Below are 22,553 nucleotides of genomic sequence, written 5' to 3'. Positions count from 1 at the left end.
TACCCCTTTTCTCCCTTTTCCTACTTGATTCCTACCGAATTCTGTTCACCCCACTGTCACCCTACTTTTGTCTTTGTCTTTTCTAACATTCTTTTTCTTTCTGGTACTTCTCATACACATACAAACATACACATTATTATTATTATTATTAATTGGCATTAGGAACTTCCTCAAATAACCGAATTCCGCAAGTGTGCCCATCCCTGTGCATGGACCCCGTCCATTCGCGGTCTTCGTAGCCCACTTTCTTGAAGATCCCGAAATAATATTGTCCTCCTATCCACGTCTCGGTCAACCCCAGTGGTCTTTTCCCGTTCGATATACCGATCAGCATTTTATGCACCCTTCGATCCACCCCTCATGCGCGCCACGTCACCTGCCCATCTTAATCGGCGTGATTTTACGACGTTTATGGTGTCCGGTTTGTTGTACAGTCGGTGTACTTCCAGGTTATGGGGTTTTCCCATTCGGCCGTTTCCTCGATCGCGTTTTGCACCGAACATTTTACGAAACAACTTTATTTTCTAAACCCTCAATTTCTTTTCGTTCCCGTAACGTAAGTGGACCACGTTTGGCTACCATGAAGGACTACCGGTAGGATGATTGTCCTGTGTATTCTGATTTTAAACAGCCCAGATAGTAATCGTGATCTAAGGAATTGATTGACAGTTGTCTAAATTGATAATTTCGTTTCGTCTGGTTTATGATTGATCCTAACTACTTAAAATTGCTAACGTGTTTCAAAATTTGATTCCCGGATGATGAAAGTTTCCAATGTTAGGCATATTTTGAAATCTATCAGTGTGTTTTATTTTATTTATTTATTTTTAATGAAAAATAACATTCGTAAGTTGAGTAAATTTATTGACGGAATGTACACAAACATAATACTTTTCTTTTATTTTTTTTATTTTTCTTTCTTTCACTTTCGATTTGATTCCCACACATTTACTTAGATCTAACATTATCGGATGATTGTATCGATTTTTCGGTCTAATGATCGATCTTATTACAAGTATAAAGCTCTTTTTAAACGTAGTAAAGAAACAAATTCTTCTTGAAAGAATCCCAAGGAAAACTTTTCTAGATCCTAAAACCTTTTTCTTTTTTTTCTTCTTTGGTATCGATAGGTTTCTCTATTCGTTCGTTCGTTCGTTCGTTCGTTCGTTGAGGGTATTACGTTTGCTACGAATTGCTTCGTAGAATGCATTCCTAGCATTGCAGGATTCCCAGGATTAATCCCTTTTGTTCTTCAATCCTCTCCCTGTAGGGTTTGTGATCGGATTTTACTTGATCGTAGTAGAAAACTTTATTTTCCACGTTGATTTTCATCAATTTCACTCGGCATCGATCGGCATCGATTTTCATTTCTTTTTTTAGTTTTAGTTTTAGTTTCGGTTTTTCTGTTTTTATTTTTGTTTTAATTTCATTATATCAAATTTCGTTACAGAAATAAATCAATTTCATTTGGGTGACATAAAAAAGGGGGATGAAATTTAAATCATAGTACTTCACACTATTGCATTACTTACACCCGTTTAGAAAATAACAAAATATTTATGTTGAAAAATAAAAATGTGTTATTTATTTGTCTATTTGTAATATATATTTATTTATATATATATATATATATATATGTGAGTGTGTAACACCTACAAATATATTTTACATATAAATACATATCTGAAATAAAATAATTAAAAGTTTCATACAAATTTTCACACAAATAATATTAATCAAAAATAAATCAAATTCATTTAACACAATAAAGGAGATCAAATTTGAATTCGAGTACTTTACTATTGCATTACTCCCCCCCCTTCCCTCCCCTCTTTCTCTCTCTCTCTCTATATATATATATATATATATGTGTTTAGAAAATAGTTCACAAAACCAAAAAAAAAAAAAAAAAACAAAAACAAACAAACAAAAAACTGAATAGGAATTCGATTACGAGATCATCGAACAAAGCTACGAATCGAAATACCATTTGGAAAGTTTTGTAATCAAAACTTCGTTCAATACTCTGTACTTTCTCAATGTTAGAAAAAGAAACACATATATATATATATATATATATGTGTCTGTAACATGTATATATATATATATATATATATATGTGTGTGTGTGTGTAGAGAAAGACGTAAGAGTTATATTCTTGAGGTTTTGCAGAACGTGAGTTGAAAACGTTAGACGAATGTGTTAACATTTCGTGTGTGTGTATCATCAGGTACCACAAAAATGGGTCTGATACTCTGTAAACCAGGTAAAAATCCAGACAGGATATAACTCACAGACTTAAAGGAATTAACCTACCTAGCCCCCCCCCTCTTAGCCCCCCTAACTTCTTACAATTTTCCTCATGAACCTTCTCTTGTTACCAGCCCCACCCCCCTTTTCTAAACCCCCTCTAACTTTCTATCAATCCTCTTTCCTTTTTCTTCTGACCACAAGAACACACAATTCAACTGTTTTTGTATTTTCTGTACTGTAAATAAAGATAGGAGCCCTCTTTTTTATTTTTTTTACTTTTTTTTTTTTAAAGGGTAACAAAGTAACCACTTTATTTTCTACCAATGAACATCAGGCACGTTTCTTTACTGATCCAAATGTACGACTTTTCTTTTCTTTTCTTTGTCACTCGTATTTTTACTTTTGGGAGGGGTGGGCAGGTTTCTTTCATTCACCGCAACCTTACAACCACCCATTCATTCCCCCATCGTTTTCAGTCAACGTTATCTCTTGCCAAAAAAAAAAAATAAAGGGATGAAAATAAGGAGGTGATATAGGGAAGAAGGGAGAGAGATAAAACATGGTGATGGTAAAAACAAAATTGAGTTGAGTAGAAACAAAATGTTGATGAGAGTTGTGACAAAAAATTGTACAAATTGAAACTATTCAGTTTTCTTTTTTTTAAAAATATTATTTCTAAATAATATTTAATAATAATAATAATAATTTCTAAATATAATATATCAATTTATAATATTATATTAAATATTAAATAATTAAATGAAATTTAAATTATTTTATATTAATTATTAATAATATTAATATAATAATTATTTTATTAAATGAATAATTATACGAATTAATTTTCGTCATAATTTAAATTTAATTAAAAAATAAAAAACAAAATAAAATAATAAAATAACAAGAAGAAAATAAACCTGGTAATTTCGTAGACGATTATAAATAAATAAATATTAATAATTAATAAGAACTTTCGATTAGAGCGTGTTGAGCAAAATCAAATGAACCTTTTAAACTCTCGACCGACATTTGTGCTAACAAAAAAATCATTTTATTTTTTATATTTTTATTATTTTTTTTTTAAATCAAACATAAATCAATAATACTCTCACCTTTTTTTTTCGTTGTTGTTGTTCTATTTTACATTTAAAACAATCCAATATATTTTTACTTCTTCTTCTTTTTCTTCTTCTTCTTTTTATTATTAATTGAAAGTCATAGCTCAAACAAAAAGAAAAAAAGGAAGAAAAAATGTGTTGGAAATATTTCGTCGTTCATAAATTTCTTTTTTTCTTTCTCTTTTTTTTTTTTTTTTTCTTGAAAAGGGAGTGAGATGAAGTAAAGGGTTGTAAAAAGAAAAATGAGATACTCGACAAACGCATATACCACTTACACAAAATTAAATAAATAAATACATATTGTGTGTATGTATGTATGTATGTATGTATGTATGTGAATTTATGTATGTATATTTATCTTTCTTTTTTTTTTCTCTTGGTAAAAGAATAACCTTTAGGTGGGTGGGGTGCCAACGGGTTGTTGCTGAATTGTAGGCAATAATAGGTGACTTTGGTATGTGAAATTAAAGGGTACAGTTTAAAAGCATTAAAACAACACACTGTAGAAGAAATTTATCGTTTGTGAGAGTGTAAACGTTAATGTTAATGTTTCGATTTAAACGACAGTTTAAAATTGTGCGTTTATGGCGTGGTAGTGTGTCACGTATATGTAATACACATATTACATGGTTTTATATGAATTGACATTTGTTTCACGTTATTACTGTTAACTATGATACAAAATGTTTCGTGTTCGTGTGTTGGAATTCAAAAAGAAACAAAAATATATATATATATATATATATATATATATATATATATATATATATATATATATATATAAATTTGGGTTTACATTTGATACTCTCGTAAATATTACATTTAGTGTACATTTAATAAATTATGTGTTTCTGTAATACACGTGTAATACGTTCAAATATTTTTTACATAGATATATAATGTATATAATTAATTATTAATGAAATAATTTGTTGGAAATATTTTATCATCCCATATTTTTTTTTTTTTTTTGACATATATAAATGTTACACTGTTACACATGCACAAATACGATTGACTATTAGGTTATCAGAATTAAAAAAAAGAAAAAAAGCTTCTAAAGAGATAGAGACATTGAGATGGCTAGGAGGAGTAGGAAGGGGTGGGTAGAGGGATGGAAGGATGGTTGATAAGGTTGACCTTAACGATGTCTCTCGTACCAACCAGGAATAATGAATCAACGATTGTCTGGACTGTCATGCGAAACGCTATACTCAGGGTATCCAATTATGTTCCTTTTGTTCTAACATGGATTATGATATTACCTTGTATTATATGCTTGTATCTCTCATGAGAGGAAGAGAGAGAGAGAGAGAGAGAGAGAGAGAGAGAGAGAGAGAGGGTAGAGGTAGATAACCACAATTATGACAATGACGACTAGACACGATGATATATGATTCCACGTGACTTTATTTCCTATTTGAAATTTTCTAGGATGATAGTAAATCACACACACACACACACACACAAATATTTTTCATCTATCTTCAATTTATTTGATAGAAACTTTGATAGAAACATTTATTATATTATATGAAATATTAAGGGGTTTAAATAAATCATCACATTGATAAATCACGTTGATAAGAGAAATTCAATTATTAAATTAAATGATTGTAACGTTTGAAATATTTTTTCTTTTTTTTTTTTTTTTTATTATTGTAAATAAGAATAAAATAATAAAGGAGTTATTATGATAAATGGGAAAGCAAATCAACTCACTTGATTCCAATGAAAACTAGAACAAATAAAAAGATTCAAAATCACGATGAGGAGGAGGTTCATTCAAAAATTCAATTATTACATTAAATGATTCGACAATATTTGTAACATTTTATTGAATTATAAACAAGAGAATGATTAAAAAAAAAAAAAAAAAATAAATAATTATGATAAATGGGAAATCAAAACAATCCCACATGATTCCAATGAAGAATAGAAATAAAACAAATTAATAAAAATCACAGAAAAGTAATAAACAAGAAATGAATTAAAAAACAATGTTGTAATTCGGTGTGAACGAGACTTTAGAATGAGAAAGGTTGATGGTGATGGTGATGGTAGTGGCACGCGCCCCTAAGGGGTGAGAAAACTCGTTCGCGTGCGAGATGCGGTTCGAGATAAATGAAATTCATAAGACGACGTAGTGGGTATCCTTGAGACGACGGACGGGACTTTCTCGTTTGGGGTGCAATAGTTTTGCTCGACGTGCTAGAGTAGACCAAGTGAGAGAATGAGAGGGATGAAAAGTAGTCAGAGAGAGAGAGAGATAGAGAGAGAGAGAGAGATAGGAGAGGGGGTGGTTGGTGTTGGAGAAAGAGAAGGTTCGAGCCAACGTTGAATTTCATGGAGGTGGAGGCTGTGCAACAAGTGATGTTATTAGGATGGGGAAAGGAGAGAAAGAGGAGGAGGAGGAGGTGGTGGTGGTGGTTGTGGGGTGGGAGGAGTACTCAGAGAGGGTGGGTGAATAGCGAATCATAATGCATAACTCTTGGCCGTCCTTGTCTTACTCGTCGTACTCTACTTCCCACTCATTCTCTCTCTCTCTCTCTCTCTCTCTCTCATTCATTCTCTCTTTACTATCCAACTTGCAACGAGTTAACTCGCGAACCCAGCAAAGCATCCAAGATTTCATCGTAAAAGCGGAAACCAGTTGGGCTACTCGATTTGCCTAATTCTCAACGATCATCGTACTTCAATGAAGATCCAGTTTCAATTCTGTGCGTGTGTGTGAGTGTGAAACTCCTGTACTATTAGTTTAATACTTACGATACAACCTAACAGGTTAGATAGATTAAGTTTAGAAGTTTATTATTATATGATTTTGTAATATTCTTTTTTTTTTTTTTTAAACAAAAATACTTTAATAATTATAATAATATATAATTATACTAGGGGTGCCGTGCTGTGGTTCACAATCAGTCCGATACACACGTCTTTAAGTCAACGAATTACTTTATACCGCTATCTGTTAGAATCTTATCGAACTAACAGAGATCATCATGACTCTTTGTTAATAAACAAATAATATTGCGATTATAAATTGAGATATAAACTATCCTATCTTTCATGTTGAATGAAACTGTACAAAGTGTGCAAAATTTGATTAAAATCGGTTCAGTAGTTTAGAAGTCCATTGCGAACAAACAACGTGACACACACGTAATTTATATATATTAAGATAAGATTAAAAAAACACTCATGAGAGATATTAATATTTCGTCGTAATATAAAGTGACTTCAAAGTTAGATTAAATTACATACGTCAGAGAGTATCAAATAATTTTCGTCAATTGCAATATTCAATTAAGAAATTTTGAGGGTTGTGCAGTGAGGGTGAGGATTATCTAGATATTAAAAAAAATAATAATAAATCGTTTAAGATCGAGTAAGATTAGATTCTACGAAATAGATGATGATCACAGTGGTAGTGTGTGTGAGGGTATCTCTTTTATTCAAGCAACGTCAGGGAAATAGAATTTTCCTTTTTAAGGTGTCTCTCTCTCTCTCTGGGGTTGTAGGAGGGTTCTTCATGAATAATCAGGATATTCCCTTGACACCATCAAAAAGTCGTAGATTTTCTGTCACGAACAGGGACAGCCTTGCTCGTTTCTCGCCACGTGAATTTTCATCGTCATCATCGCCATTTATCTACTTTCTATTATCCTAATCTCATTTTTATCTATCACTTATCTTTTTATTTGTATTTTTATTTTATTCTTTAAACTTCATCGTTTCAGCAAACGAAATTGTTTTATTCTTTAAACTTCATCGTTTTAGTAAACGAAATTATTTTGAAGATTTTCAATTGCAGTCTTCTTTTGAATGAAATTCTCATATCATTCAAATTTTCAATCGTTCAAGGTCAGTTCTCTCATTACTTTTGGTTCATCCCTCATCTTCTTTCATCCCCTTCTTTTTCTCACTTGTCTCTCGAGTTCTCGCTTGCTATGATAATCGGTTGAATCGAAGATGAGGAAACTACATTCTTATTCCTTTCTTCTTCTTCTTTTTCTTCTTCTTCTTATTCTTCTTCTTCACCTTCTTTCGTTTTCATTTGAACCTTTTTTCATGCAAAAGTATAGCAGGAAGTGACGACTATATCATAGGATTGAGAATAGAACTAGACACAGTGAATGAACCTTTATTATGCGAAATTGAACGAGTCTTCAGAACTGAGACTGCTTGTCGAGATAGGAAGAAAGCTTCTTTACTAAAATATTACGAACCAAAACCTTCCCAATCCCATGATAAAGTAGTAGTAGTCTGTAAGTCTTTAAAAGTAACGTTGAAAATTGAAGATAGTTTTTTGTAATGAAAATGATTCATTTTTAGTATGTTAATCTAATCAAAATTTGTGGTTTTCAATGAAGTTCTAAACTGTTGATTTTCAATGAAATTCAACCAAAACCTTCAACCTATCTCAAAGCCCCATAATAAAGTAATAATAGTCTCTAAAAGTAACGTTGAAAATTGAGGATAGTTTTTTGTAATGAAAATGATTCATTTTTAGTATATTAATCTAATCAAAATTTGTGGTTTTCAATGAAGTTCTAAACTGTTGATTTCCAATGAAGTTCAACCAAAACCTTCAATCTATCCCAAAGCCCATAAAAAAGTAGTCAGTAATCTCTGAGAGTAACCGAAAGAGGGAGAGAGGGTTGAAGGGGAGGGTGGAATGAAGGGTGGAATGGATTAAAAAAAAAAAAAAAAAATGGAAAGAAAATGAAAAGAAGAAAAATATGTAAAAAAAAGTATGAGAGATCATTTCAGGGATTAATTTGAGTATATATGAATTATATAATGAACTATTCAACGATCTCTATCTCCAAAGTCTCTTCGTAATTATTATTATAATTATTAAACGAACCATTTGTAATAATAGACAATGTAATAATATTCTTCCACAATTTCGAATTTCGAATTTGGAAATAATTATTCGATTGAAATCCTCTTTCATCGTATCACCGAATGAAAACGTGTATAATATGTCGATTCATTCCTACAAATGTATTTTATATTTGGTGGTTCGAGAAATTCGTTTGATTTCTTTTTTCTTTTGTAAAAATGAAGAAGAAGAAGAAGACGATTTTTTGCTTCGAGGTTAAACCTAAAACGAGGTTTGCATCAACCTAATGCCATTGCATCATGCGTCAACAAAAAACGAAATGACTTTTCGAACCCACCTATATGAAATAATTTTATTTATATATATATATATATATATATATATATATATATATATATATATAATATACAAATAAAACTATTAATAAACAATACAGCTATTTATTATTACAATAATACACAAAAGTTTTAATATACCAGCACAATTTATTTTATTTTTATTAAATATAAACAAATCAATTTGATTTACAATATATGTTTTATCACATGGACACGTATACCTACACTTACACTTACATACAAAAGAGAACATACAGAGAGAGAGAGAGAGAGAGAGAGAGAGAGAGAGAGAGAAACCCATACAAACTTGAATATCTTAAGTTGCATTATTGGATTTCAAGCGGGTACAGCACGGTACGGTAAAACACTTCCTTTCTCTCAACCCTTATTTTCATCCCCATTTCCCCCACTTCCCCCCTCTCCCCACCCCTTTTATACGTCTCGGTGTAGGCGACATTACGTGATGTGCACCGATGTTGGAAGCTTATTATGTTTGCGTTTAGACAAGCTTGTTTACTGAAATTTATGGCTGTTTATGTATGCGTACCGGTTTCTGCAAGTTTAAATGCCACGATTAAGAACCTCCTTTTCGTCTATACACCATTTTCTCGTTTGATAATGTTTTGTAGTTTATTGTATATATTACGTTATATACAGGGTGGGTAGGTTCATGTCATTTACCTGAGTTTACATGCGTGTACAGAAGTTTACGTGCTTGTACAGAAGTACGTGCGTGTACAGATGATGTACGTGCGTGTATGTAACAAAAAAATTATTAGTTAGGGTTTTGAAATCGTTTGTAATTAATACACGTGTTGTCAACTTCATATATTTATATTGCTTTAATTGTAAATATTTTTTTTTTGTATTTTTATTTATATAGAATTTATATTAGAATTATTATTATTTATAATTGTATATTTGTTTTTTTTTTATTTTTATTCATATATAGAATTTATATTAGAATTATTATTATTCATAATTATATTATATTTTGTTTTATTTTTATTTATTTAGAATTTATATTCCATAAATTAGTATTTATTCATATATAATTATTTTATATATATATATTATAAATTATTATTTATAATTATTATATTATATTTTATTTTTATTTTTATTTATATAGAATTTATATGAAATAAATTCTAATTCCTAATTATATTATATTTTATTTTAATTTATATAGAAATTGTATTACATAAATTAGTATTATTTATATATATAATTGTATTATATTTTATTTTTTTTATATTTATCCATCATAATATAGAATTATTTTTATTATAAATTATTATTTATAACTATATTATACTTTTATTTTTATTCATATAGAATTTATATTATTTAATTTATTATTTATAATTATATATTTTTATATAATTGATCATATCATTTAAATAATAAACCTATGTTGTTCCTAATTAAAATTTTACATATTTATATTTATTTATTTAACGTCTTTTCTATTACAAATAATATTTCATTAAATTTCTATTTGATTGTCTTAATTATCTTATTTATTATCTTACTCAATTATCTTATCTCTTATTTTATTTCCCAATGTGTGTGAAGTTTCTTTTATTTTCTTAAGAATAAATAATTAATAATTATATAATATTAGTTGTATTAATCTGTCAAGCAGGATAATATTTACTGATTTTGAAATGATTTTAAGGGTTGGAAAAGAAATACAAAAGGGGGATGATAAATTTTACATGTATGGTGTACGTTAGTTCAAAGGTATACTCTATTTTTCTATTTTATTCCATTATTCAGGTGCACTGAACCATACTAGAAACGTGACTTGTTTTTTTTTCTTTCTTCTGTTTTTTTTTATTATTATTATTATTTTTTTTTTTTTTATTATTCCACCCTCTTTTTATCATACTTTTTTTTTCTACGTTTCTTCGACTACGGTACGGGGGATCGATGTTAAAATTTTCTTTTGTATTCAACAGGTGAATTCAGACATCTCGAATAAGTGATTTAGACGTTCATTCTCTTTCTTTCTTTCTTTTTCTTTTTTTTTTCTTTTTTTTTTTCTCATAAGTATTTTATCATGACATCAGTAATCGATAGTAATTCATCTTTATTTTATTTAAATTATATTCAAGGTTTTATTATTATTTTTTCTGAATGATATTTTGGAAATTAAATAATATTAAGTTTACATTGGTGCAATTGCATTTATATTTCATGTTTTTGAATACACATTAATATATAATAATAATAATAATAATAATAAAAAACAAATGTAAATGTTGGAAGTTAAAAAGGAATTTTTATTTAAATTGATATTTAAACAAATGTTATAACATGAATGAAACCAATATTTAATATTACAAGATATCTTTCATTTCGATTTATTAACCCGTTATGTTTATATTGAAACGTTTATGTATTTGAACAAGTTTTTTTTATCAACTTTTTACGCTCTCATACTTTTATATTGAAAATTATTTTATAATTTGAGAAAGAAAATGATGATTAAAAAAAAAAGTTAGCTAGGGATTTAAGGAGAGTTAACAAAAGTTAATTAATTTGAATAATCATTTTAAACAATTGTGTTGACACTCATTTTGCATATTTATTTTTTCTACATATATGTATTTTTATATTCCTACTTGTTGTATATTTAATGTATTGTATGTATATTGAAATGTGTGAGATTTAATATTGTATTAATGTAATGAACAAAATGTGTGTATTATAAAATATGAGAAAGTAAAATGAAAATACGAAAATAATATAAATTCTAAATAAAATACTAAAATAATAAAATAATTAATAAATAATTTCCAGGTGGTTACTGAGATTTAATATTTTATTATTACACAAATAATGAAATATATTTTCAACATTAAATATGAAAATAAAATAAAAATACAAAAAATAATATACATTAATTCCAAATAAAATAATAAAATAATTCCCAATAAAAAAAAAATAATATAATTCCAAATAAAATAATAAAATAATATCATAAAATAACTGAGATTTAATATTTTATTATTACATAAATAATATGAAAAATATTTTTAATATAAAATACGAGAATAAAATAAAAACCAAAAAACAATATCCAGTAATTCCAAAAAAAAAAAATTATAAAATAATATCATAAAATAAATTAATAAAATAATTTCCAAGTTGACGATACTAAGATTTAATATTTTATTATTACATAAATAATGAACAATATTTTCAACATTAAATATGAGAATAAAGTAAAAATAAAAACAAATAATATAATATAATAATAAATTAATAAACTAATAAAATAATAAAATAATTTTCAAATAAATACGTAAAATATAAATTAATCAAATTATTTCCACCCTCTTCTCCACTCTCTCTCTCTCTCTTCCCTTCTAAAAAAAAAAAAAAAAAATAAATAATATTGATACTATTATATATAAAAAAAAAAGACCAATATAAACAACCTATTATTCATAATTCAATATCCCATGATAGAAAATCATCCCTTTTACCTTTCCCCCATAGTATCCCATTAGAATTGAATCCCATTAGAATTGAAATCCACTTTGAATTCGTGTAGTACATTGAGATAAAATGGGGAAGGAAGAAAACAAAAAATAAAAAAAAATACAAAAACAAAAGATCACACACACAAAAAGATAAAGTAGTCGAAGAAGAAGAAAGAGGGTAGGTAAGAGGAGTCAGAAAGGGTTGCTTAGAGAGAGAGAGAGAGAGAGAGTAAGTGAGAATGAGAAAGAGATAGAGAAAAACGGTGAAAAAGGGCAAGTCATCGTGTCATCATCGCAAGATAAAAATCTATAGGCGGCTGGGACGTGATTTGAGAGGTATGAGTTAGTGCAATAGTAAGAGGGTAAAGGTGGGGGGTGGGGTGGGGGGTGAAGGTGGGGTGAGGGGTGTGGGGGGTTGAAGGTAAGGGGTGTTCTTTCATAGTGATTCCTCCTACTGCAAAAAAGAGCTTTGAGAGGAGCAGCAGTAGCAGCAGCAGCAGCAGCAGCAGTCCTGTGCCGACGATGACACGAGTAAAAGCATCAAAAGGTTTGCAAAGTGTCAGAAGGGATGTTTGAAAACCACCCCCTACCCCCCCACCGCCCCCCCCACCCTGCTCCTCATTCCTTTCCCTCTCTCACTCCCTTCCTTTCCCCCCTTTCCTTTCCTCTTTTCTTTTTACCAGGCACAGATCGATCGGTTTTCTCTATCTCATTCAACATCGTATGTTTGTATGTGTGTGCGTGTGTTCGTGTGTGCGTGTGTGCGTGCGTGTGCGTGTGTGTGGGTGTTTCTCATTCCCTTTTATACCCCTCTCATTCTCTCACCCCTTTTTTGTAGACAGGGGATGCAGATTTTTCATTCGTAACTCCTCCTTTTCTTCTTTTACTTTTGATTTCGTTTTTTTCTTCTTTTTTTTTTTTTTTGTTTTCTTTTTTATCTCCTTGATATTTTTTTCTTTTTTTTTCTTCTTCTTATTTTCTTTTATTTTTACTTTCCTCATTTTGTTCATATCGTCATCGTCTGATTTTTTGTATTTTTTTTTTTTATGTTTTTTTTTTTCTTTTTTTTTTTGTATCAACGATACTAATTAATTATTTTAGCTTATTGATAAAAGTAGTTTAATTAACTTTATTATTATTATTATTATTATTATTATTATGATTATTTTTCTATGAAAATAATTTTTATCCCTTCTTTTTCGTATTCGTATTCGTACAGGTGAAAGATTTAAAAGAACGTAAAAATAAATTGAACAGAGGGAGGGAGGGAGGGAGGTAGGGGGGTGGTAGGGAGGAAAGGAGGAAGGGAAAGTGGGATAGGATAAAAAAAAAAGAAAATAAAAAAAAAAAAAAGAATGTAAAATGCACTTAGGTGCGTTTTATATGCATTTTTAGACCAATACCATCACCAACCCCTATCTGAATCGATCGTCCTTGATAGCCAATAAAATATGCACGATACATGCATTTCATTTCGTACATTTCGAAACTATATATGGGGATAATTGATACGTTCGAATACGTTGATGAAACGCCATTAATGAAATTTAACTGTCCTATGTTCCTTGATAAAAAAAAAAAAAAAAAAAATAAAAAAATAAAATTAAAAAAACAAAAAAAGTACAGAAAATAAATATATATAAAAATAAATTGATAGAAAAATACAATTAGGATCTTTTTCAAATTTGCATTTTAAATAAAATAATTACAATTCAAAGTACAAATAACAAACAGAGGGTAGAAATAGTTAAATAAAGGGTAAAAATAAATAAATAAAATAATGGTTAAATAAAAAAGGGGTAAAATATTTAAATAAAGGGTACAAGTGACAGTTTTTTTTCTTTTTTATTTTTTTTCTTTTTTTTCTTTTTTTTTTTTTTTATTAGAAAAGTTTAATTTTCCTAGTGAAAGTTAAAGAAAGATAAATAGATGGATGGATGGATAGTTAAAAAAGTGAGATAGACAATGATAGAACTAACAAGAAAAATAAACAAACGAAACAAACGAAACAGACGAAACAGACGACCAGAGGTGGGAGTCAACTTCTCCGTCGTTGTTGAGGTTGTTCTGTTCTTTTTTATTTTTGTTTCTATTTCTTTCTACTTCTCTCTCTCTCTCTCTCTCTCTCTCTCTCTCTCTCTCTCTCTTCTTTCACTTTTTATATTTATACACATATATTTTCCAAGCTCTTTTTTTAGTACCACCCTTTATACCAAGTCACATACATCCACCGTCATTTTTGTTCGTATTTCGTGGTGACCCTGGACCGGAAACGGATGTCCGCACCGTGAAAAATGGCTGCCGTTGTGTTTCCGGCACCCTGTACATCTTCCTTCATTCTCTTTCTCTCTCTCTCTCTCTCTCTCTCTGTCTTTTTCTATATACATATATATTTCTGTCTCAGTCATTTATTCGTACGTTGCTATTGGCTATAATCCGAGAATTCCCCACTCCTTCTCTTCTCTTCCCCCACTCCTCCTCCTACTTCTCTTCCCCCACTCCTCCTCATCTTCTCATCCCCCACTCTTCCTCCTTGCTTCCCCCACTTTTTTTGTAGCATTCAACCATACTCATCATGCCAAACTACCATGCTTTTGTGGTCCTACTACCCTTACCGGAAATGGCCACCACGTGTCGTCCAATGATCGTCGTTCTTTTCTAAAATTTACCATCATCATTCCCCTGATTTGATTTGTTTGTTTTTTTCTTTTTCTTCTTTTCCTTTTTTTGTTTTTTGTTTTTTGTTTTTTTTTTACAACGTTTTCAACTTATGTAAAACGTGAATTGGGTCGTGTCTAAGAAAATAGGATTGAAAAATAATTTGAAATATGATTTGAATATTTTGTTTGTAATATGTTTATATAATTATTATATTTAATTAATTAATTAAATATCGTATTGAACACACGAATCTGAATTTGTTTTAACTCTCTGTAAAGTAGCGAATCGAGTGGGACGTTTAATTATTCATATAGGATTATTCACGTTAACGTTTATGATTCACAATAATATGTTACATATGCAATTATTATTATTATTATTATTATTATTATTATTATTATAACATAACATGTATTTATTGTATGTTAAATTGAAGTATTATTGCATTGCATTTATTTTTGTTATATTCAAAGGAAAATGATCAGATTTTTGTATTTGGATTTTCAATTATTAAATATATTATTTATATTCTTTTTATATTATTTATTACATTTATTTATATTATTTAATTTATTGTTTTATTTTAACCTCGTTGGATTATTCGAAGTCTTCATTGCAAGCACATCCGAGTTTGTAGGTTAGAAAAGAAAAAGGTGGTGATATAGTAGTAGGAAGTCTTATTTTTTTTTTTATTTTTTTTTTTATGATACAAAGCAAAAGAATGAGTAAGTTTATAAATTCACTGGTTGCGAAGTAGTCCACCGTGAAATATTAAGATAAATGTTTTATAGCATTTGCCGAAAGAAAAAAAAAAACTCATGAAAAATAGTACATCTATCGTTTCTTTTTTCTGAATACTTTTCAGTATGAAATAAATGAATATATTCGCAAGTTTCTTTCACGGTAGCATCAATCTCTCATCGTATATCGATCTCTCAGTAGTCTAACTATATATATATATATATGAGCATTCACTGACAGTAATATTCATCTGCAGATGGAATATCATTTCGTCCATTCTCAACTGACAACTAAATTCGTTGCTCATTTTAATAGAATATTCAAATACATTAAAGTTTCTTTTTTTATTATATATTTATCAATTATGTACAGGTGCAATCCTATTGCACAAACATTTCTACATCTTTAAGATTAGCTTAAAAAATTAACTCAAGAAACTAGAACTTTTCAGGTTTTTTTTCTTTTAAGCAAAAGTACTCAATGCCATCTACCGAAAATCAGCACGAACTTTTCGTACAATTTGATATTTTTGGAGTTAGAAATATGTAATCTTAATTAAGATTAATTTAAATAGTTTAAATAAAATACTAATTTCTGGAATTAGAGTTAAGCTTAAAAAATGTCGTCCTTCCTAGAACTTTTCAGGTTTTTTTTTTTTTTAAGCAAATGTACTCAATGCCATCTACCGAAAATCAGCACGAACTTTTCGTACAATTTGATATTTTTGGAGTTAGAAATATTTAATCTTAATTAAGATTAATTTAAATAGGTTATATTGAGTACTAATTTTTGGAATTAGAATTAACCTTAAAAAATGTCGTCCTTCCTAGAACTTTTCAGGTTTTTTTTTTTTTTTTAAGCAAATGTACTCAATGCCATCTACCGAAAATTCGTACGAACTTTTCGAACAACCGTACAATATTGGGATCTCTAACACTTAATTACGTTATCTGGTGACTAAATTCAAAATTAAAGTAGATAGGTCGAATTGGTACGCCCCACGTCCCTGCCAGAGATCCCCAATATGTTTGTTTTTCCAACTATTTCCAACGACGTGGATATTTTTTTGTCATTTTCATTTTATTTTTATTTTTTTATATTAGAGGAAACATCGTCAACGTTGATAAAAATATATTTAATTAGAAGGTGCGAAAGGAAAGTCCAGAAAAGAATTCTTCCTTTTTAAATTCGCTTAGCCGTGCGAGAAGATACATATCACGCTTCCTTCTTCTCCACTTTCTTTTCTCTCTCTCTCTCTCTCTCTCTCTCTCACTCTCTTCCTCTTTTTTTTTCCCCTAGATACATTTTTTCATTTACAACGATGCAGAGTCAGAGAGAGAGAGAGAGAGGTTGGCTGGTACGACACTCGACGAACTCAACTTCGTCGTCGTCGTCGTCTTCCTCTTCCTATTCGTGTGTTTGTGCGTTAAAAATAATAGAAAAGAAGAAGAAGGAGAAAAAAGAAAAAAGTCCACTTGCCAGCGTTCATTTACTTTTGAAAATCTAGCTTCACCCCCCCCCCCCACCCCCACCCCACCCCACCCCCACTCCACCCCCTCCCTCTCTTCCTAACTCTTGTGCGCGTGTAAAAATTTACTTTTTTTCTCTCTTTCTATCCTTTCTCTTTTATAATTCTTCGTCTCTAATTGTAAGTCGAGTATACGCGAGACAACCATAGTTTCTTTCTTTCTTTTATTCTCTCATTTTTTTCTTCTTCTTCTTCTTCTTCTTCTTTTTTTCAATGAACGTTAGAAAACAAGATGTAGAATCTGTTATAAGAGAAAAAGGGGAAATTTAAAATGCAACGATAATGAGCGTTGGTCAAATACCGACTCTACGACAACTACGACTATGTTTTACGATACTTCATTGAAGACATGTTTACAATTCGTATACTTAATTCTTACCAATTCGTTGAACCGATACTTTCAAAGACACTTTTTATCATTTTTTTTTTGGGGAGGGTAGAGGGTTCAATTCCTTTCTTCCTTTCTTTCTTAATTTCTTAGTCTCTTTATTTGGTTATAATATTTATTAAATCATTTATTAATTCATGGCTTTAGTATCGGTGTCTTACTTTGTTTCCGCCATTTTTTCTATGAGCCATCTGTAGGACAATAGTGGAAACAAAATTGTACACTTAATAGAAATCATCGTTTTAATATTTCTGAATTTTTCTTTTATTAATCTTTTCATTTTATTAAATCATTTATTAATTCATGGTTTGAATATAGGTGTCTTACTTTGTTTCCGCCATTTTTTTATGAGCCATCTGTAGGAAAATAGTGGAAACAAAATTGTACACTTAATAGGAATCATCGTTTCAATGTTTCTGCATTTTTTTTTAATAATCTTTTCATTTTATTAAATCATTTATTAATAATTCATCGTTTGAATATAAGTGTGTACAACTCTGCTTCGACCATTTTCCTACAGATGGCTTATAGAACAAAAAAAAATGGCTTCTACAAGCCATCTGTAGGAAAATAATGAAAGCTTTCATTCCTACACGTAATAGGAATCATCGTTTCAATATAAAACGGTTGAATATTTTGTGACGAACGTTTAAAATGATCGTTGAAAATATGGGAAAATATTTATATGTATATTTATGCAGGGCTGTATCTATATATGTATATGGGTGGACATTTCTATATATATATGTACTACGTATTCCTGGCATACGAGTTTGGGGGTGGGGGGGGGGCGTGGTGGAAAAAAACGTTATGACATTTAAATTGAAATAAAAGCTTCTGTAAATTTTGTAGCTGTGTGTATTTAATTCCCCACGTGTAATAACACGAAAGAAATAAAACTAAAAAAAAAAAAAAAAAAAATTAATAAAAAGAGGATAACGTAGTTTCCTCTCTCTCTCTCTCTCTCTCTCTCTTTCTCTCTCTTTTTATATTTTTTCAATTTGAAAAATTTCACCCTTCCCCTTAGCCCCATAATCCATCCAAAAAGAAACAAAATATACTCTATAATAAAATAGAAATATTTGATTATGGTTTATTCAAATACACCATATAATATTTTTGACTTTGTAAAATTCGAATATTAATTGACATACAACAAATCAATGTTAATCATCTAGTGTATTATTAATTAAATAATTATATATTTTTTTTTGTTTATTTTATAAACACTTCTTCAATGTTCATCAATATTTTTGTTTATTTATGACGGTTCTTTTTTTTTTAACAGAACATTGATACAAATATACCATTAGTTATTATTACTATTATTATTATTATTATTTATAGTTGGTTTCTCTAAAGTTTCTTTCGTTTATGTTGCAGGAAAGTTTCGAGAATGCGTTGAATCCGAAGCCATCGTCGTAGACGAACTTGGGTTGTGGGAATGGATTCGACCTTGTTGCTACTCCTTCTAGTCGGTAAGTTTTTAAACACAACAAACATATTTAGAAAATATTTCATAACATTTAAGTACTATATATTCGATAGAAACAATTTCAGTGGAAACCATAAGTGTGTGTTGTGTGTGTGTGTGAATTTTTTTGTTTTTATTGTATAAAACTTAAGCTTTATATTCGATAAACGAATGCGCCCAACCTTTTGTAATCCGATTAAAATACCAACATTCGTTTAATTAACAATTTAATAATACACAAAATAATTGAATAAAAATTCGATTACGTTTGATAGGTTTATGTTACAGTTTAATCTGTTAACCGGGTAATTACCTTTTTTAATTACGTACCTTTTTTTTTATTATTTATTTATTTATTTATTTATTATTAATTATTATTCGTGCTTAAAATAAATGAAAAGACTATGAAATATTATATTATTTCGTTTATATATAATATAAAGTACGTTAAAGTACGTTAGACGTACTCATACGTCTTCGGCCGGGTAATATTTTCAAAAAATATTTAAAATAAAAAGATAAAACAAAAAAACTAATACTAATAAAATAAAAGTAGAAACTCGTGCTAAATCTATAATACAATTTCACGGTGATAATGGTGGGGATGGTTGGGATGGTGGTGGATTTGTTATCGGTCTTTTTCTTGAACGAATAAAATCGAATCGAATGAAATCGAATAGAATTCGAACGAGTGAGTGTGTTCCGCGACTGTGATAAAAAGAAAGGAAAGTGGAGAATAAAAAAAAAAAAAAAAAAAAAAAAAAGAAGAGAAATAAAAATTGGTCTTTCAAAAAAAGATTCGCGTCCTGTTAAGGGGTGCAAATGGGGACTGGTTGGGTGGTGAGTGAGATTCGTGAGAAATTTCAAAAGAGAGATATTCTTTCTACTCTTTAAACTCTCCCCTCAACTGTTGGGGTATCGGTGGTGGTTTTTTCCCTAGGGAAAATTTTCCACCTTTAGTTTACTAGTAATAGTAATATTAATAGTAGTAGTAGTATACCTTGAAAAGGAAAAAATCCTTGAAGGTATTCTTTCGTGTTCCCTTTTACCAAAAACGCATCCCCTTTTATTTTTTTTTTTCGATTTGAAATACTGTGATGAATAAACGAAATAAAATAAAAAGAAAAGAAAAAATACAGGAAGAGGAAAAGAAGGAAGAAGAGAGGTGAGGAAAGGGGGTAGGGTAGGGTGATGGTCCCACTAACCAGTGGGAGTGCTGGGAGGTCGTAGGGTTGCAGAAAGAAAGGGTTGGACGTTTGCCAAGGACAATAAAGAATTGGCAGCTATCGAGGTGCGACTTTCCGTTCTTTTCCCCTTCTCTTTTTTCTTTTTTTTTTTTTTTCTATACACTTACGTGTATACACGCACACCTATATATAGAGGGTATAAGTACATACTTGTTTTATAGGTAACAAAAGGGTACTGTAGAAAGGTTGTTCCCATTAAATTTCCAGTGTTAAATTTTTTTTTTTTTTGCTCTTGTTTTTTTTGCAAAGACTCACCTGGTAGTACCTGAACGTTTGTTCATTTATCACTTGGATAATGTCGAGACAAATAATCTTTCAGAATAATCCAGTTATTGTATGAAAACACTAAAACTCAGTTATTATATAAAATCACTAAAACTCAGTTATTATATAAAAACACTAAAACTCAGTTATTATATAAAAACCACTAAAACTCAGTTATTATATAAAATCACTAAAACTCAGTTATTATATAAAATCACTAAAACTCAGTTATTATATAAAATCACTAAAACTCAGTTATTATATAAAAACACTAAAACTCAGTTATTATATAAAATCACTAAAATTCAGTTATTATATAAAATCACTAAAACTCAGTTATTATATAAAATCACTAATTGCATTAATTACAATTTTATTTATCAACATTAAACTAAAATCATTACAATATCACATTTTTAGCCTTGTTATCGATCGTAGTACTCTAACCGAACTGAATTCAAAGGTACTAGAACCCTATACTCTTTTTCCTTTTCTTTTTTTTTTTTTTTGTAGATAGTATAGGGAAGGTATGAAAATAGGACAGGAGAGTAGGGAAACGTTTGATTTGGCAGGTATCGAGGTGCGAGACTAGTTTTCCCAATGGGAGACTCCAATGTCCGATGTACCCCACGGTTTTTCTTCGTTTCCTAACGCGACCCTCTAACTCTCCCTCTCCCTCTCTCTCTCTCTCTCTCGTATTTTGGTGAGGTGAAAGAAAGAGATAGAGAGAGCCAGAAAGATTCAGAGAGAGAGAGAGAGAGGGGTTCAAATAAGAAAAATATATCAATCCCATGTGTATGTGTCTGTATGTGTCCTATATGTGTCTGTATGTGTCTGTATATGTTTATATGTGTGATGTCCATTGAGTTTGAATGTGTTTGTATATTTGTACATATATGTAGTAGTATTCTACGATCGATAACACATATATTTATACATATGTGTGTGTGTGTGTGTATGTTGGTATGTATAAAAGAGAGAGAGAGAGAGGGACAGACAGAAAAAAGAGAAAAGAAGCTGTCAGTGAAAAGAGAGAATGAGAGAGAATAAGAGAGAGAGAGAGAGAGAGAAAGGAAAAGAAGAGGAAGAGTTTGGTTTAGCAGAAAGTGTGTGTGTGTATGTGTGTATAGGTTTGTGTTTGTTTGTGTGTATGTGTAAGTTGAATGATCATAGTAGTAGTGAGCTTCGAACTCGGGACACATCGCGCACGGATGACGAGTAATCGATCACGAGCACTCTGCCAACACTCTCGAAGAGAACCACCACCAGTCCTCCTCCTACACCTCCTCCTCCTCCTCCTCCCCGCCTTCCTCAATCCTCCCTTTCAGTCCTCTCCCTCAGTGTCTCTCATTTTTTTTTCTTTTTTTTTTTCTAAACCGATAAAGCACGTTCCGTTGTAGATCCGATGGAACAATTTTTTTTTTTTTCTTATTTTTTTTTCTCTGTATCGCATAAAGGGACACACACACACACACACACGCATATTCATATATATTCATGTATATTCACATATATTTAGACACATATATATGACAGAGGAAAAGGGAATGTAAAATCAGTTATTACACTTAACAAACGAAGTTTGTTGCAATTTTTAAATTCGAATATTTGAAAATTGTTTAATTGAAAGTTTGAAATAAATTCAAGTTAAGGGATTTAATTATATTTTTTTGAGTCATTGTATTATTAATAATTGTAATTATTAATAATTAATTTATTTAATTCAATTATTACACTTAACACACGAAGTTTGTTGCAATTTTCAAATTCGAATATTTTTCGATTTTACGAAAAAAATCTCACTACTTTTCGGAAAAAACCTCACTAATTATCGGAAAGACCCTACGGACTTATCGGAACCGCCCTACGGACTTATCGGAAATAACCTCACTACTTTTCAGAAAAAGCCTCACTACTTTTCAGAAAAAACCTCGTACGTAAAGTATTTCCGATAAGTCCGTAGGGTCTTTCCGATAAGTCCGTAGGGTATTTCCGATAAGTCCGTAGGGTCTTTCCGATAAGTCCGTAGGGTCTTTCCGATAAGTCCGTAGGGTCTTTCCGATAAGTCCGTAGGGTCTTTCCGATAAGTCCGTAGGGTCTTTCCGATAAGTCCGTAGGGTGTGTTTAATTAGGCCTCGTAGAAGAGTCTCGTAAACAAGCCTCGTTAAAAAGCCTCGTAATCGAGTTTCATAGCTTCG

General features: G+C 29.9%; 1 protein-coding gene across 18 annotated transcripts in view; it reads left to right on the top strand.

Annotated features, from left to right (window-relative positions):
- The window catches only part of Dscam3 (Down syndrome cell adhesion molecule 3), a 172,335-nt gene that overhangs the window by 56,931 nt on the left and 92,851 nt on the right, over nt 1-22,553 (top strand). For all 18 annotated transcript variants that reach the window (XM_089171605.1, XM_089171604.1, XM_089171606.1 and 15 more), the window contains one exon: nt 18,754-18,848. In XM_089171605.1, coding sequence (XP_089027731.1) covers nt 18,815-18,848 — 34 coding nt within the window. In that variant the 5' untranslated portion in view covers nt 18,754-18,814. The remainder of the gene's footprint in view (nt 1-18,753; nt 18,849-22,553) is intronic.

This window comes from Polistes dominula, unplaced genomic scaffold (genome assembly GCF_049000335.1).
Source record: "Polistes dominula isolate Pdom_NZ unplaced genomic scaffold, Pdom_raw_medaka contig_26, whole genome shotgun sequence".
Taxonomy (NCBI): domain Eukaryota; kingdom Metazoa; phylum Arthropoda; class Insecta; order Hymenoptera; family Vespidae; genus Polistes; species Polistes dominula.
Note: the sequence above shows the minus strand (reverse complement) of the source record. Positions and strands in the feature narration are given on the sequence as shown.